This window comes from Bos taurus, chromosome 1 (genome assembly GCF_002263795.3).
Source record: "Bos taurus isolate L1 Dominette 01449 registration number 42190680 breed Hereford chromosome 1, ARS-UCD2.0, whole genome shotgun sequence".
In the NCBI taxonomy this organism is placed as follows: Eukaryota; Metazoa; Chordata; class Mammalia; order Artiodactyla; family Bovidae; genus Bos; species Bos taurus.
In genome coordinates, this window is record NC_037328.1 from 44,816,520 (window position 1) to 44,832,945 (window position 16,426).

The 16,426-nt window shown below is 38.3% G+C and overlaps 2 protein-coding genes across 3 annotated transcripts in view; one reads left to right on the forward strand and one right to left on the reverse strand.

Moving 5' to 3' along the window:
- Positions 1 to 16,426, forward strand: part of LOC529036 (transmembrane protein 45A-like) — a 96,626-nt gene that overhangs the window by 65,370 nt on the left and 14,830 nt on the right. For both annotated transcript variants that reach the window (XM_010801015.4, NM_001105624.2), the window contains 1 exon segment: positions 3,913 to 4,058. In XM_010801015.4, coding sequence (XP_010799317.1) covers positions 3,913 to 4,058 — 146 coding nt within the window.
- Positions 4,160 to 16,319, reverse strand: LOC132346150 (endogenous retrovirus group PABLB member 1 Env polyprotein-like). The gene is made up of 2 exons (XM_059889990.1): positions 15,750 to 16,319; positions 4,160 to 4,183 (listed from the first exon to the last, which is right to left on the reverse strand). The coding sequence occupies exons 1-2, from the start codon at positions 16,317 to 16,319 to the stop codon at positions 4,160 to 4,162; spliced, it is 594 nt and encodes a 197-aa protein (XP_059745973.1).

The window sequence follows — 16,426 nt, forward strand, 5'->3', positions numbered from 1 at the left end:
TTTCACCTTGGGTGATTTTGAATGTTGCATTTTCTATGTGTTTTCCTCTTTAATTTATGAGTTATTCAGAAACATTCTTTTCAATTTCCAAAAATATTCTTTTTATTATTTGTTTTCAATTCCTTTGTATGTGTTCCCTTTGAAATGTGTCAAGACTTTTTCAGGATGCAGCCCAATGTCAGTGGTAGTAAATATATATTTGAGAAGAAAATGTATGCCATCTTTTGGGCTGAAGATTATCCACATGTTTATGCAATCCAATTTCTTAAAGAGCTAAATATTCAAATAAAGAAACTAAGATAAATGGGGGAAACCCAAAGATAGTTGAATAAAGTAATAATACAATTAAGAGCAGAACTGATGAAACTAGTGTTCCATTAAAAATTAATGATTAATTAATTAAATATCTGAGGGAAGAAGCTGTGAACTTTTGCAACTGAGCATAGGTTGGCTTAATGTTGTCCCTTTTGGCAGAGTAATAATGTTTTCATATTTCCCCAAGAGCTTTTCTAAAGAAGATATATGAGATTAAATTTTGAGGGTATAAATTTGAGATTATTTTTAAAACTTTCTATCCATCATTATGTCCAGACTAGTATTTTTCTTTACTGGGTGGTCAGACTAAATGACATTTGAGACTTAGAGAAAAATGAATATTTGATACCAATACAAGCAAACATACTTGCAGGATAGGAAGCTTTAGCCATGGTACATGTCCCTCGTCCCCTCTGTGCTGGATTCTTCTGAAATGAAAATGTTTCAGGGACTTAGGTGAATTTATTATGCTTCCATGTTTGGTTGCTTTGAATGTTTATTTCCCAAACTCTATCTCAAGCTAATAAAATTACATTGTTATTTGCTTTTCACAATTTTTTTCTCCCACTACTTCTCCATACAAAATGTCCTCTTCATTATGGGGGACTAGAGTGCAAAAGTAGAAGGTCAAGAGCTGCCTGGAGTAACAGGAAAATTTGACCGTGGAGTACAAAATGAAGCAGAGCAAAAGCTAACAGAGTTTTGCCAAGAGAATGCACTGATCATAGCAAACACCCTCTTCCAACAACACAAGATAAGGCTCTACCCATGGACATCGCCAGATGGTCAATACCAAAATCAGATTGATTATATTCTTTGCAGCCAAATAGAGAAGCTCTATGCAGTCAGCAAAAACAAGATGGGAGCTGACTGTGGCTTAGATCACGAACTCCTTACTGCCAAATTCAGACTTAAATTGAAGAAAGTAGGGGAAACCACTAGACCATTCAGGTATGACAGAAATCAAATCCCTTATGATTATAGTGGAAGTGACAAATAGATTCAAAAGATTAGATCTGATAGACAGAGTGCCTGATGGACTATGGATGGAGGCTCGTGACATTGTACAGGAGGCAGTGATCAAGACCATCCCCAAGAAGAAATGCAAAAAGGCAAAATGGTTGTCTGAGGAGGCCTTAGAAATAGCTGAGAAAAGAAGAGAAGCTAAAGGCAAAAGAGAAAAGGAAAGATATACCCATTTGAATGCAGGGTTCCAAAGAATAGCAAGGAGACATAAGAAAGTCTTCCTCAGTGATCAGTGTAATGAATTAGAGGAAAACAATAGAATGGGAAAGACTAGAGATCTCTTCAAGAAAATTAGAGATACCAAGGGAACATTTCAAGATGAGCGCAATAAAGGACAGAAATGGTATGGACTTAACAGAAGCATAAGAGATTAAGAAGAGGTGGCAAGAATACACAGAAGAACTGTACAAAAAAGATCTTTATGACCCAAATAACCATAGTGGTGTGATCACTCACCTAGAGCCAGACATCCTGGAATGGGAAGTCAAGTGGACCTTAGGAAGCATCACCAGAAACAAAGCTAGTGGAGGTGATAGAATTCCAGTTGAGCTATTTCAGATCCTAAAAGATGATGCTGTGAAAGTGCCACACTCAGTATGCCAGCAAATCTGGAAAACTCAGCAGTGGGCACAGGGCTGGAAAAGGTCAGTTTTCATTCCAATCACAAAGAAAGGCAATGTGAAAGAATGTTCAAACTACCACACAGTTGCACTCATCTCACACACTAGCAAAGGAATGTTCAAAATTCTCCATGCCAGGCTTCAATAGTACATGAACTGTGAACTTCCAGATGTTCAAGCAGGATTTAGAAAAGGCAGAAGAACCAGAGTTCAAGTTGCCAACATCTATTGGATCATGGAAAAAGCAATAGAGTTTCAGAAAATCATCTACTTCTGCTTTATTGACTGTGCCAAAACCTTTGACTGTGTTTGTTGTGGTTGGTTGTGGAAAATTTTTAAACAGATGGGGATACCAGACCACCTTACCTGCCTCCTGAGAAATGTGTATGCAGGTCAAGAAGCAACAGTTAGAACTAGATACCAATTCCTTATTAGATACGTGATTTGCAAGGATTTTCTCCTATGCAGAGGATTTTCTTTTTATTTTCTTGATACTGTCCTTTGATGTACAAAAATTCTTAATTTTAATGTGTCTTGGTGTCGTGTATAAGAAATCATCACTAAAACCCAGGACATGAAACTTTTTCCTTATGTTTTCTTCTAGCAGTTATGATTTTAGTTCTCATATTTAGGTTTTTGACTCATTTTGAGTTAACTTTTATATATGGTGTAAAATAAGGGTAAATAATTTTTTTTTTTTTTTTTTGCATGTATATATTCATTTGTCCCAGCACCGGTTGTTGAAAAGACTTTAACTTCCCCATTGAATGGCCTTGGCACTCTTGTCAAAAACCAATTTATTTCAGGCTTATGGTCTTATTTCTGGACTCACAATTTTATTTCATTGATCTGTATGTCTACCATTATGTTAGTACCACAATGTTTTCATTATTGTAGTTTTTGTCATAAGTTTTGAAATCACTAAGTGTAAGACTTACAACTTTGCTTTGCTTTTTCAAGGCTGTTTGGGCTATTCAGGGTCCCTTGCAATACCACATAAATTTTAGAATCAGATTTCCATTTCTGCAAAAAAAAGACCATTGGGATTTTGATAGGGATGGTAGTGAATCTGTGGCGCGCTTTGGGTGCTATTGCTGTCTTCACAATATTAAATGCTCCAGTTCATGAACATGAGGTATACTTTCATTTATTTAGATCTTTGATCTCTTTTGACAATATTTTATAGTTTTGCAAGGTACAAGACTTGAACCTCCTTGATTAAATTTATTCCTAAATATTTTATTCTTTTCAGTGTTTTTATAAGTGGAGTTGTTTCCCTAATTTACTTTTTTGAATTGTCCATTACATGTTTTGAGTGTTGCTTTTGTATCCTGCAAGTTTGCTAAATTCATTTATTAGCTCGAATAGGCTTTTTGTGGATTCTTTAGAATTTTCTGTACATACGATCATTTTATTTGTGAATATAGATAGTTTTACTTCTGCCTTTGCAGTGTGGATGCCCTTTATCTATTTTTCTTGACTAGTTGCTCTGGCTAGAATTTCTAGTACAGTGTTGAACAGAAATGGTAAAACCAAACACCCTGTCTCGCTCCTGATCTTAGGAGACAAACTTTAAGTATAAATATAATGTTACCCATGGGCTTTGTTTATTTCAAAAACTTAAAAAAAAAAACTCTGATTTTGAAATAATAGAGTGAAACCGAGCAACTTAGAATCCTACCAAATTCTCTGAAAGTCTACCAATCTACAGAGATGACTACTAGTCATATTTTGAAAATTGATCTGTAAATATCCTAAACATTTTTGCAAAAATATGATTTAGTAGATATTGTCTATCTTAGTAAAACAGATAGCAGTTTCTTATCTGTAGCATCTCAGATAATGGGAGTTATCTGTCACCATTAATCTTGAAACAAAGCATTTTGAATTGCACCATCTTTGGGAATATGGCAGTAATGCTTTAATGTTCACTTCTTCTTTTAAATTACAGATGGCGTTTGTCCTTTATCCCATCAACGGAAACCCTCCTTGGGATTTAATGGATCATAACAACATTATGTTTCTCACCATATGCTTTTGCTGGCATTATGCAATAGCCATTATCATCACTGGAGCAATTTATGCCTTTGTCACCCGGTAAGTTAGTGATTATTGTTCATAGAAATTCTATTTTTTTTTTTTTTTGGTATATGATCATCAAGACTCGACAGTCTGAACTTTAAGTTCAAAGAGGTATTTTATTCCTTAGCATTCCACATTATCTACAAACACAAACATTTCCAATTAAAATAATAAATGCTGGTTTAAGATTGGAATAGCTAAAGAGTGTCTCTGCTGTACTCTGAACCTATGCATCACCCTTCAATATGTTCTTCTGTGCCTTCATGTCTTTGTATATTCTGTTTTCTTTCCCAAATGGTCATCAACATACCTGCAGTGAGCCCCCTCCATTTGCCCATGTGTACATCAGTTATGTCACTTCCCAAATGTGGTGGCACTTTTGACCAACATGTATGCCTCTCATTAACTTTGAGTATCTGATTAATTTGATAATTGCTGTAATATTTGTAACAGTAAGATGAAGTTGAATGCTACATGTTTTTATAAGGACTTTGATACAGTGTTTCATGATGGGTGAGGAGCAATGTAACAGATTGCTAAGAACCCATGTTTCCAGCTCTGCTTCTTGTCAGCTAAAAGACTTTGGGTAAATGATTTAACTACATTAAATATCAGTTTTGTTGTCTGCAAAATGGGGATAATTATGGTACCTAAATAAGATCATATCATTAAACTGCCCTTAATATAATAAGAGCTCAACAGAAATTCTTCTTACCCTTGCTCTTTTTTTTCCCCGCTTTGGTTCCTATGATAGATTTCTTTTTCAGTTGAAGTACAATTGACATGGGCTTCCCTGGTGGTTTGGTGGTAAAGAATTAGCCTGCCAATGCAAGAGATGGGGGTTTGGTTCCTGGGTTGGGAACTTTCCCTGGAGAAGGAAATGGCAACCCACTCCAGTATTCTTGCCTGGGAAATCCCATGGACAGAGGAGACTGGCGGGCTATAGCCTAAGGGGTTGCAAAGAGTCAGATACAACCTAGAGACTAAACAACAACCACCACAATTGACATACAACATTATACTAGTGTCATTTTGTACAACATAATGATTCAACTTTTGTATACATTGCAAAATGACCACCACAATCAGTCTATTAATAGTTACACCATCTGTCACCATATTAACACCATCTGTCACCATATTAATGTTGCAAAATTTTTTTCTTGTGATGAGAACTTTCAAGATTTACTTTTTTAACCAACTTTCATATCTGCAATAGAATATTTTTGATTATAGTCACTGTGTTATATACAAAATCCCCATGACTTATTTTATTGTTTAAAAAATTTTTTAATGTTATATTATAGTATAGTTGATTAACAGTGTTGTGCTAATTAAAGTGTACAGAATAGTGATTCAGTTCTACATATACATATATCTATTCTTTTTCAAATTCTTTTCGCATTTATTTTATTACAGAATATTTAGCAGAGTTCCTTATGTTATACAGTCAGTCCTCTTTGGTTATCCATTTTAGAGGCAGCAGTGTGTACATATCAATTCCAAACTCTCTAAATATCCCTCCCCCCACTATTCTCCCCTGTAACTATAAGTTCCTTCTCTAAGTCTGTAAGTCTGTTTCTGTTTCATAAATAAGATATGATATTTCTTTCTCTGTCTGACTTACTTTACTAAGTATGACAATCTCTGGGTCTACCCATGTTGCTGCAAATAGCAGTATTCTTTTTAATGGCTGAGTAATACTCCGTTGTGTATATATGTACCACATATTCTTTAGATCAGATTAGTCACTCAGTTGTGTCTGACTCTTTGCGACCCCATGAATCGCAGCACGCCAGGCCTCCCTGTCCATCACCAACTCCCGGAGTTCACTCAGACTCACGTCCATCAAGTCAGTGATGCCATCCACCCAGCTCATCCTCTGTCGTCCCCTTCTCCTTCTGCCCCCCATCCCTCCCAGCATCAGACTCTTCTCCATGAGTCAACTCTTCGCATGAGGTGGCCAAAGTACTAGAGTTTCAGCTTCAGCATCATTACTTCCAAAGAAATCCCAGGGCTGATCTCCTTCAGAATGGACTGGTTGGATCTCCTTGCAGTCCAAGGGACTCTCAAGAGTCTTCTCCAACACCACAGTTCAAAAGCATCAATTCTTCGGCACTCAGCCTTCTTCACAGTCCAACTCTCACATCCATACATGACCACAGGAAAAACTATTGCCTTGACTAGACGAACCTTTGTTAACAAAGTAATGTCTCTGCTTTTCAATATGCTATCTAGGTTGGTCATAACTTTCCTTCCAAGGAGTAAGCATCTTTTAATTTCATGGCTTCAATCACCATCTGCAGTGATTTTGGAGCCCAGATAAATAAAGTCTGACACTGTTTCCACTGTTTGCCCATCTATTTCCCATGAAGTGGTGGGACTGGATGCCATGATCTTCGTTTTCTGAATGTTGAGCTTTAAGCCAACTTTTTCACTCTCCTCTTTCACTTTCATCAAGAGGCTTTTGAGTTCCTCTTCACTTTCTGCCATAAGGGTGGTGTCATCTGCATATCTGAGGTTATTGACATTTCTCCCGGCAATCTTGATTCCAGCTTGTGTTTCTTCCAGTCCAGCATTTCTCATGATGTACTCTGCATATAAGTTAAATAAGCAGGGTGACAATATACAGCCTTGACATACTCCTTTTCCTATTTGGAACCAGTCTGTTGTTCCATGTCCAGTTCTAACTGTTGCTTCCTGACCTGCATACAAGTTTCTCAAGAGGCAGGTCAGGTGGTCTGGTATTCCCATCTCTTTCAGAATTTTCCACAGTTTATTGTGATCCACACAGTCAAAGGCTTTGGCATAGTCAATAAAGCAGAAATACATGTTTTTCTGGAACTCTCTTGCTTTTTCCATGATCCAGCAGATGTTGGCAATTTGATCTCTGGTTCCTCTGCCTTTTCTAAAACCAGCTTGAACATCAGGAAGTTCACGGTTCACATATTGGTGAAGCCTGGCTTGGAGAATTTTGAGCATTACTTTACTAGCGTGTGAGATGAGTGCAATTGTGCAGTAGTTTAAGCATTCTTTGGCATTGCCTTTCTTTGGGATTGGAATGAAAACTGACCTTTTCCAGTCCTGTGGCCACTGCTGAGTTTTCCAAATTTGCTGGCATATTGAGTGAAGCACTTTCACAGCATCATCTTTCAGGATTTGGAATAGCTCAACTGGAATTCCATTACCTCCACTAGCTTTGTTTGTAGTGATGCTCTCCAAGGCCCACTTGACTTCACATTCCAGGATGTCTGGCTCTAGGTCAGTGATCACACCCAGTGATTATCTGGGTCGTGAAGATCTTTTTGTACAGTTCTTCTGTGTATTCTTGCCATCTCTTCTTAATATCTTCTGCTTCTGTTAGGTCCATACCATTTCTGTCCTTTATCGAGCTCATCTTTGCATGAAATATTCCTTTGGTATCTCTGATTTTCTTGAAGAGATCCCTAGTCTTTCCCATTCTGTTGTTTTCCTCTATTTCTTTGCATTGATGGCTGAAGAAGGCTTTCTTATCTCTTCTTGCTATTCTTTGGAACTCTGCATTCAGATGTTTATATCTTTCCTTTTCTCCTTTGCTTTTCACTTCTCTTCTTTTCACAGTTATTTGTAAGGCCTCCCCAGACAGCCATTTTGCTTTTTTGCATTTCTTTTCTATGGGAATGGTCTTGATCCCTGTCTCCTGTACAATGTCACGAACCTCCATCCATAGTTCATCAGGCACTCTGTCTATCAGATCTAGGCCCTTAAATCTATTTCTCACTTCCACTGTATAATCATAAGTGATTTGATTTAGGTCATACCTAAATGGTCTAGTGGTTTGCCCTACTTTCTTCAATTTAAGTCTGAATTTGGCAATAAGGAATTCATGGTCTGAGCCACAGTCAGCTCCTGGTCTTGTTTTTGCTGACTGTGTAGAGCTTCTCCATCTTTGGCTGCAAAGAATATAATCAATCTGATTTCGGTGTTGACCATCTGGTGATGTCCTTGTATAGAGTCTTCTTTTGTGTTGTTGGAAGAGGGTGTTTGTTATGACCAGGGAATTTTCTTGGCAAAACTCTATTAGTCTTTGCCCTGCTTCATTCTGTATTCCAAGGCTAAATTTGCCTGTTACTCCAGGTGTTTCTTGACTTCCTACTTTGCATTCCAGTCCCCTATAATGAAAAGGACATCTTTTTGGGGTGTTAGTTCTAAAAGGTCTTGTAGGTCTTCATAGAACCATTCAACTTCAGCTTCTTCAGCATTACTGGGTGGGGCATAGGCTTGGATTACTGTGATATTGAATGGTTTGCCTTGGAAATGAACAGAGATCATTCTGTCATTTTTGAGATTGCATCCAAGTACTGCATTTCAGACTCTTTTGTTGACCATGATGGCCACTCCATTTCTTCTGAGGGATTCCTGCCCACAGTAGTAGATATAATGGTCATCTGAGTTAAATTCACCCATTCTAGTCCATTTCAGTTCGCTGATTCCTAGAATGTCGACATTCACTCTTGCCATCTCTTGTTTGACCACTTCCAATTTGCCTTGATTCATGGACCTGACATTCCAGGTTCCTATGCAATATTTCTCTTTACAGCATTAGACCTTGCTTCTAACACCAGTCACATCCACAGCTGGGTATTCTTTTTGCTTTGGCTCCATCCCTTTGATGGACATTTAGGTTGCTTCCATATCTTGTCTACTGTAAATAATGCTTCAGTGAACATTGGGGTGCATGTATCCTTTTGGATCATGTTTTTCTCTGGTTGTATGCCCAGGAGTGGGATTGCAGGATCATATGGTAACTCTATTTTTAGCTTCTTAAGGAGAAGGCAATGACACCCCACTCCAGTACTCTTGCCTGGAAAATCCCATGGACGGAGGAGCCTGGTGGGCTGCAGTCCATGGGGTCGCGAAGAGTCAGACATGACTGAGCGACTTCACTTTCACTTTTCACTTTCATGCATTGGAGAAGGAAATGGCAACCCACTCCAGTGCTCTTGCCTGGAGAATCCCAGGGACAGAAGAGCCTAGTGGGCTGCCGTCTATGGGGTCGCACAGGGTCAGACACAACTGAAGCGACTTAGCAGCAGTAGCAGCAAGGAATCTCCATACTGTTCTCCATAGTGGCTGCAATTTACATTCTCATTAACAGTGTAGGAGGGTTACCTTCTCTCAACACCCTCTCAAGCGTTTGTTGTTTGTGGATTTTTTGATGATAGCAATTCTGACTGGTGTGAGGTGATATGATTATCTCAATAGATGCAGAAAAAGCTTTAGACAAAATTCAACACCCATTTATGATTAAAAACTCCAGAAGTGGACATAGAGGGACCATACCTCAACATAATAAACCCCATATATGACAAACTATAACTAACAATCATATTTATTGGTGAAAAGCTAAACGCATTTCCTCTAAGATCAGGAACAAGACAAAGATGTCCACTCTCACCACTTCTATTTGACTTAGTTTTGGAAGTCCTAGCTACAGCAATCAGGGAAGAGAAAGAAATACATGAAATTCAAATGAGAAAGAAGTTAAATTCATGTCACTGTTTGCAAATGACATGATCCTATACATGTAGAAAATGTTTTAGAAAATCCTAAAAACACCGAAAGAAAACTACTAGAGCTCATTATGAATTTGGTAAATTTGCAGGTTACAGAGTTAATACATAGAAGTCTGTTCTTATCTATACACTAACAATAAAAGATCCAAAAGAAAATTCAAGAAACAACCCCATTTACCAAGAATAATAACTTGGTAATAACAAGAATAACAACCCCATTAGAAGAATAAAATATCTTGGAATAAACCTACCTAAGGAGACCAAAGACCTGTATTCCCCAAACTATAAGACTTACTTATTTTATAACTGGAAGTTTGTATCTTTTGATCCCCTTCATCCATTTTTGCCTACCTCCCCCAACTCTGGCAACCGTGAATCTGTTCCTTTTGTTTGTTCCTTTGTTTTTTAGATCTCACAGATAAGTGAAATCATTTGGTATTTGTCTTTCTCTATCTGTTGTATTGTGTTTAGCATAATACCTCAAGGTCCATTTCATTCTTTTTTATGGTTGGGTAATATTCTATTATATACATATAAGTATAAAATATTTATCTTATATAAACACATATATAAAACATCTCCTTTATCCATTCATCAATTGATAGACATTTGTTTCCATATCCTGGTTTTGTGTGTGTGTATTCAGTTGTGTCTGAGTCCGTTCGACCCTATAGCCTGCTGGCTTCTCTGTCCATGGGATTCTCCAGGTAAAAATACTGGAATGGGTTGCCATTTCCTTCTTCAGGGGATATTCCTGATCCAGGTATCAAACTCACCTCTCCTACATCTTCTGCCCTGCAGGCAGATTCTTTACCACTAAGCCATTGGGGAAGCCCAAATATTTTGGTTATTATATTATAAATACGGTACAGTGAACCTAGAGGTGCCTTTTTCAATTAGTGTTTTCATTTTCTTCAGATAAATACCCAGAAGTGGATTTGCTGGATTGTATGGTACTTCTGTTTTTAATTTTTTTAGGACACTTTATGCTGTTTTCCATAGTGGCTATACAAATTTACATTTATACCAAATAGTACATCAGAGTTCTCTTTTCTCTATATTCTGGCCAATACTTGTTATATCTTGTCCTTTTGATAACAGCTGTTCTGCAGGTATGCCTTTTAGTTGTCTGTAGGTTTTCTTTGGAATAATGTCTATTCAGATTCTCTGCCTATTTTTATTTTTATTTATTTATTTTGATGGTTTAATTTTTATTTTATTTTTAAACTTTACATAATTGTATTAGTTTTGCCAAATATCAAAATGAATCCACCACAGGTATACATGTGTTCCCCATCCTGAACCCTCCTCCCTCCTCCCTCCCCATACTATCCATCTGGGTCATCCCAGTGCACCAGCCCCAAGCATCCAGTATCGTGCATTGAACCTGGACTGGCAACTCATTTCATATATGCTATTATACATATTTCAATGCCATTCTCCCAAATCTTCCCACCCTCTCCCTCTCCCACAGAGTCCAAAAGACTGTTCTATACATCAGTGTCTCTTTTGCTGTCTCGTATACAGGGTTATTGTTACCATCTTTCTAAATTCCATATATATGCGTTAGTATACTGTATTGGTGTTTTTCTTTCTGGCTTACTTCACTCTGTATAATAGTCTCCAGTTTCATCCACCTCATTAGAACTGATTCAAATGTATTCTTTTTAATGGCTGAGTAATACTCCATTGTGTATATGTACCACAGCTTTCTTATCCATTCATCTGCTGATGGACATCTAGGTTGCTTCCATGTCCTGGCTATTATAAACAGTGCTGCGATGAACATTGGGGTACACGTGTCTCTTTCAATTCTGGTTTCCTCAGTGTGTATGCCCAGCAGTGGGATTGCTGGGTCATAAGGCAGTTCTATTTCCAGTTTTTTAAGGAATCTCCACACTGTTCTCCATAGTGGCTATACTAGTTTGCATCCCCACCAACAGTGTAAGAGGGTTCCCTTTTCTCCACATTGTCTCCAGCATTTATTACTTGTAGACTTTTGGATCGCAGCCATTCTGACTGTCTGCCTATTTTTAAATTGAATTTTCATTGTTGTTATGGGGTTGTTTGATTTCTTTATGTATTTTGGATATAACCTTTTATCAGATAACATTTAGGAATATCTTCTTCCATTCAGTGTTTCCTTTTTATTTTGTTGATGGTTTCCTTCACTGTGCAGAAGCTTTCTATTTGATGTAGTTCCATTTGTTTAGTTTTTCTTTTGTTGCCATTTCCTTTGGAGTCAGATGCAGAAAATATTAACAAGAGCAATATCAAGGAACTTACCACTTATATTTTCCTCTAGGAAGTTTATGGTTTTAGTCCTACATTCAAGACTTTAACCCATTTTGAGTTAGTTTCTATGTATAGTATAAGAGTGTCCAAGTTTCATTATTTTGCACGTGGCTATACAGTTTACCTAGCACAACAAAAAGACTGGCCTTTTCTCGTTTTATATTCTTGCCTCCTTTATCATAAATTAATTGACAATGTATTTATGAGTTTAGTTCTTTATTTTGTGTCATTGATCTATGGGTTTGTTTTTATGCCAATATCATACTGTTTTGATTTTATAGCTTTGTTGTATAGTCTGAAATTAGAAAGTATGAGCGCCCCCCCCCCCCCCCAGCTTTGTTCTTCTTTTTTAAGAAGAACAACCTCTTTTTGACTATTCAGGATCTTTTGTGATTCCATACAAACTTTGGGATTGTTTGTTCTATTTCTGTGAAAAATGCCATTCATAATTTGATAGGGATTGCATTGAATCTGTAGATCAATTTGGGTAATGTAGATATTTTAATGATATTAATTTTTCCAGTCCATAAGCATGGAATATCATTCCATTTACTTATGTCTTCTTCAATTATTTTTATCAATGTTTTATAGTTTTTAGCATATGCTGCTGCTAAGTCGTGTCAGTTGTGTCTGACTCTGTGCGACCCCGTAGACAGCAGCCCACCAGGGTCCCCCGTCCCTGGGATTCTCCAGGCAAGAACACTGGAGTGGGTTTCCATTTCCTTCTCCAATGCATGAAAGTGAAAGGTGAAAGTGAAGTCGCTCAGTCGTGCCCGACTCTTAGCGACCCCATGGACTGCAGACCACCAGGCTCCTCCGTCCATAGGATTTTCCAGGCAAGAGTACTGGAGTGGGGCGCCATTGCCTTGGGTCTTTCATTTCCTTGGTTAAATTTGTTCATAGGTATTTTATTCTTTTTGATGCCATTGTAAATGGGACTGTTTTCTTAATATCTCTTTCTAATAGTTCCTTGTTACTGTATAAAATGCAACATGTTTGCATATTGATTTTGTACCATGCAGCTTTACTAAAATTATTTATTAATTCTAACAATTTTTTGGTGGAGTCTTTAGGGTTTTCTATACTGAGTATCATGTCCTCTGCAAATAGTAACAGTTTTACCTCTTCCTTTACAATTTGGATGCCTTTTTTTCTTGCCTAAATGCTATGGCTAGGACTTAAACTCTATTTTGACTGAAAGTAGTAAGAGTGAACCTTATTGTCTTGGTCCTGATTTTAAGGAATAAAATTTCATGACTTCATCACTGAGTATGGTGTTACCCGTGAGCATGTCCTATATGGTCTTTATTATGTTAAGATACATCTTTTTATATTCACTTGTTGAAAGTTTTTATCATAAATGATGTTGAATTTTGTCAAATGTTTTTATACATCTATTGAGATAATCATATGACTTTAATCCTTCTTTTTGTTAATGTGATATGTTACATTGATTAATTTGTAGATGTTGAACTATTCTTACATCCCTGGAATAAATCCCACTTGATCAGGGTATACGATCCTTTTAATATAGCCTTTAATTCAGTTTACTTATAGTGTTGAAAGTTTTACACCTATTTTTATCAGTGATATTGGCCTGTAATTTTCTTTTTTGTATGTGATATCTTTGTCTGATTTTAGTGTGAGGGTAATGTTGGTTTCTCCTTTTTTTATTTCTGATTTTCTTTGAGCCTTCTCTCTTTCATTCCTTCCCTGGTAGCTCAGATGGTAAAGAATCTGCCTGCAATGTGGTAGACCTAGGTTTGATCCCTGGGTCCGGAAAATCCCCTGGAGAAGGAAATGGCACCCCACTTCAGTATTCTTACCTGGAGAATCCCATGATCACAGGAACCTGGCAGGCTACAGTCCATGGGGAATCCCATGATCACAGGAACCTGGCAGGCTACAGTCCATGGGCTCATGAAGAGTCAGACATGACTAAATGACTAGCATTTCATTTTCTTTTTTCCTTAGTGAGTCTAGCTAAAGGTTTGTCAATTTTATTTCAGTCAGTTCAGTTCAGTTCAGTCACTCAGTCTTGTCCGACTCTTTGCGACCCCATGAATTGCAGCATGCCAGGCCTCCCTGTCCATCACCAACTCCCGGAGTTCATTCAGACTCATGTCCATCGAGTCAGTGATGCCATCCAGCCATCTCATCATCTGTCGTCCCCTTCTCCTCCTGCTCCAAATCCCTCCCAGCATCAGAGTCTTTTCCAAGGAATCAACTCTTTGCATGAGGTAGGCAAAGTACTGGACTTTCAGCTTCAGCATCATTCCTTCCAAAGAAATCCCAGGGCTGATCTCCTTCAGAATGGACTGGTTGGATCTCCTTGCAGTCCAAGGGACTCTCAAGAGTCTTCTCCAACACCACAGTTCAAAAGCATCAATTCTTCAGTGCTCAGCTTTCTTCACAGTCCAACTCTCACATCCATACATGACCACTGGAAAAACCATAGCCTTGACTAGAAGGACCTTTGTTGGCAAAGTAATGTCTCTGTTTTTGAATATGCTATCTAGGTTGGTCATAACTTTTCTTCCAAGGAGTAAGCGTCTTTTAATTTCATGGCTGCAGTCACCATCTGCAGTGATTTTGGAGCCCAGAAAAATAAAGTCTGACACTGTTTCCACTGTTTCCCCACATATTTCCCATGAAGTGATGGGACTGAAAGGTTGTTGTTGAATCACGCGAACACACCAGGATTCTTGGCCCCCGGAGGAGAAGAATTCAATCCGGGGCCAGAGACGAGGCTTGATCGCTCAGAGCTTTTGTGTAATAAAGTTTTGTTGAAGTATAAAGGAGATAGAGAAAGCTTCTGACATAGGCATCAGAAGGGGGCAGAAAGAGTACCCCCCTGCTAGTCTTTAGCTGGATGTTATATAGTCACTAGCAGTCTGTTAATGAAAGAAAGGAATGTCTTAAAATTCAGAATGGCACCAGGCCCCTCACCCATAAGATGCATTTTGGGATAATCTTGGCACCAAATGGTTTATCCTGGGCCATAAAATGATTAACTTGAATCTTGAAGAAGGGCAGACCACCATACAAATAGTTTCATTTACATAGATTAGGGGAACAATATCCATACTGGTTTGTCAAGTAGGTTCTGGGCCAAGAGGCGGAACCGACTTGGAGACAGAGTTTGGGGTAAAGGCATAGTACATTAGCATAGCTTAAGACAAACATTTCCATAAGAAAAAGGCATTGGTTATCTCTAGACTCGAGAATAGCTAACTTCAGGTGAAGCCGGGTGTCATTATGGCAACACAATATTTTAAGAAAAACCTCCCTTTAAATTTGTATAGAGAAGGAAAAAATATTGCTAGTTTGTTTCCTCCTGCCGCTTAAGAGAGATAAAAATGTCTGACACTTGCAGGCTATTTCCTCTATTTGGAGACCCCTGGCCTTCCTGCCTGTTACCCTCTCATTCCCCCCTTTTCTTTTAGGAGAATTATGTTGCCTAGGGAAAAGGGGCGTCGTTCTCATTCCATAACTACTTCCGAGCTGACAAGGGGCGTTGTCCCTAAATTGGTGAGGCAACATATTCTCCTAATCCTCATATTGAGGATATCTGATCCAGGGGCCCCAAATAATAGCTGGAGGAAGCTACAGTAGTAGCAGGAGTTTGAGCAACCATTTGTAACTTAAAAGCTTTCATGCGGCTAGAAACAAATCCAGTTATACAATTACAGATGCAGGGAGCAAACAGCAAGAACAAAACAACCAAAATTATTGTAATTAAGATAGTTGTCCACCATGGGGAACTAGTTAACGTTTTCCAAAGTGAAGCAATTGAGGCTTCAGGAGTGTCCATGGCCCTAATCATCTTGTTCATGTGGTTAGTAAAATGGGTAACATTCGTGCTCATATCAGGTATATATGTACAGCATTGGGTATGAATAATGGCACAAGTTCCTCCTTGTGCAGCTGTCAGAATATCTAGAGCCAATCTGTTTTGTAAAACCACCTTTCTAATTTGTGCTTGTTCAGCGTTAAGAGCTGAAATAGCCTTTTGAGAATCTTGTAATGCCTGTTGAGTAAAATTAGTCAAAGCATCCACTCGTAACATAACATCTGTAGTTCCCAAAGAGGGAACAAACGCTGCAGCCAAATAATCATACCAATAAAATACAGACCTTGCCCACCGAGTTCTAAGGTGGGGTAAATTAGCAGGCTTTTCTGGAAGCTCTGAAAATATAAAGCCATGAGTAAAGGCTAGACCCAGGGTGCATCTCCCTATCCAACCAGGGGGAAGCCATGCCCATAGGTAAGAGCCACATATCCAGTAAGTCCCATTTGGAGCAAGCCAGCACGACTGAGATATCCAGTCCCAATTCGTGCCTGGCCAGACAAAGGGAGAACCTGAACTGGGATTGGAAAACACGGGAATGATTACATTGCATGTTTCCTGAGACAAATATCCCATTTGTTTCCAATCATTGTAATTAAGTTGTTGGCTAACTTTTGGGGACGGCTCTGTTTGTTCCCAGCATATAGAGGCAGTAGATATTAAACGTCCTTTTTCAGGAGTTA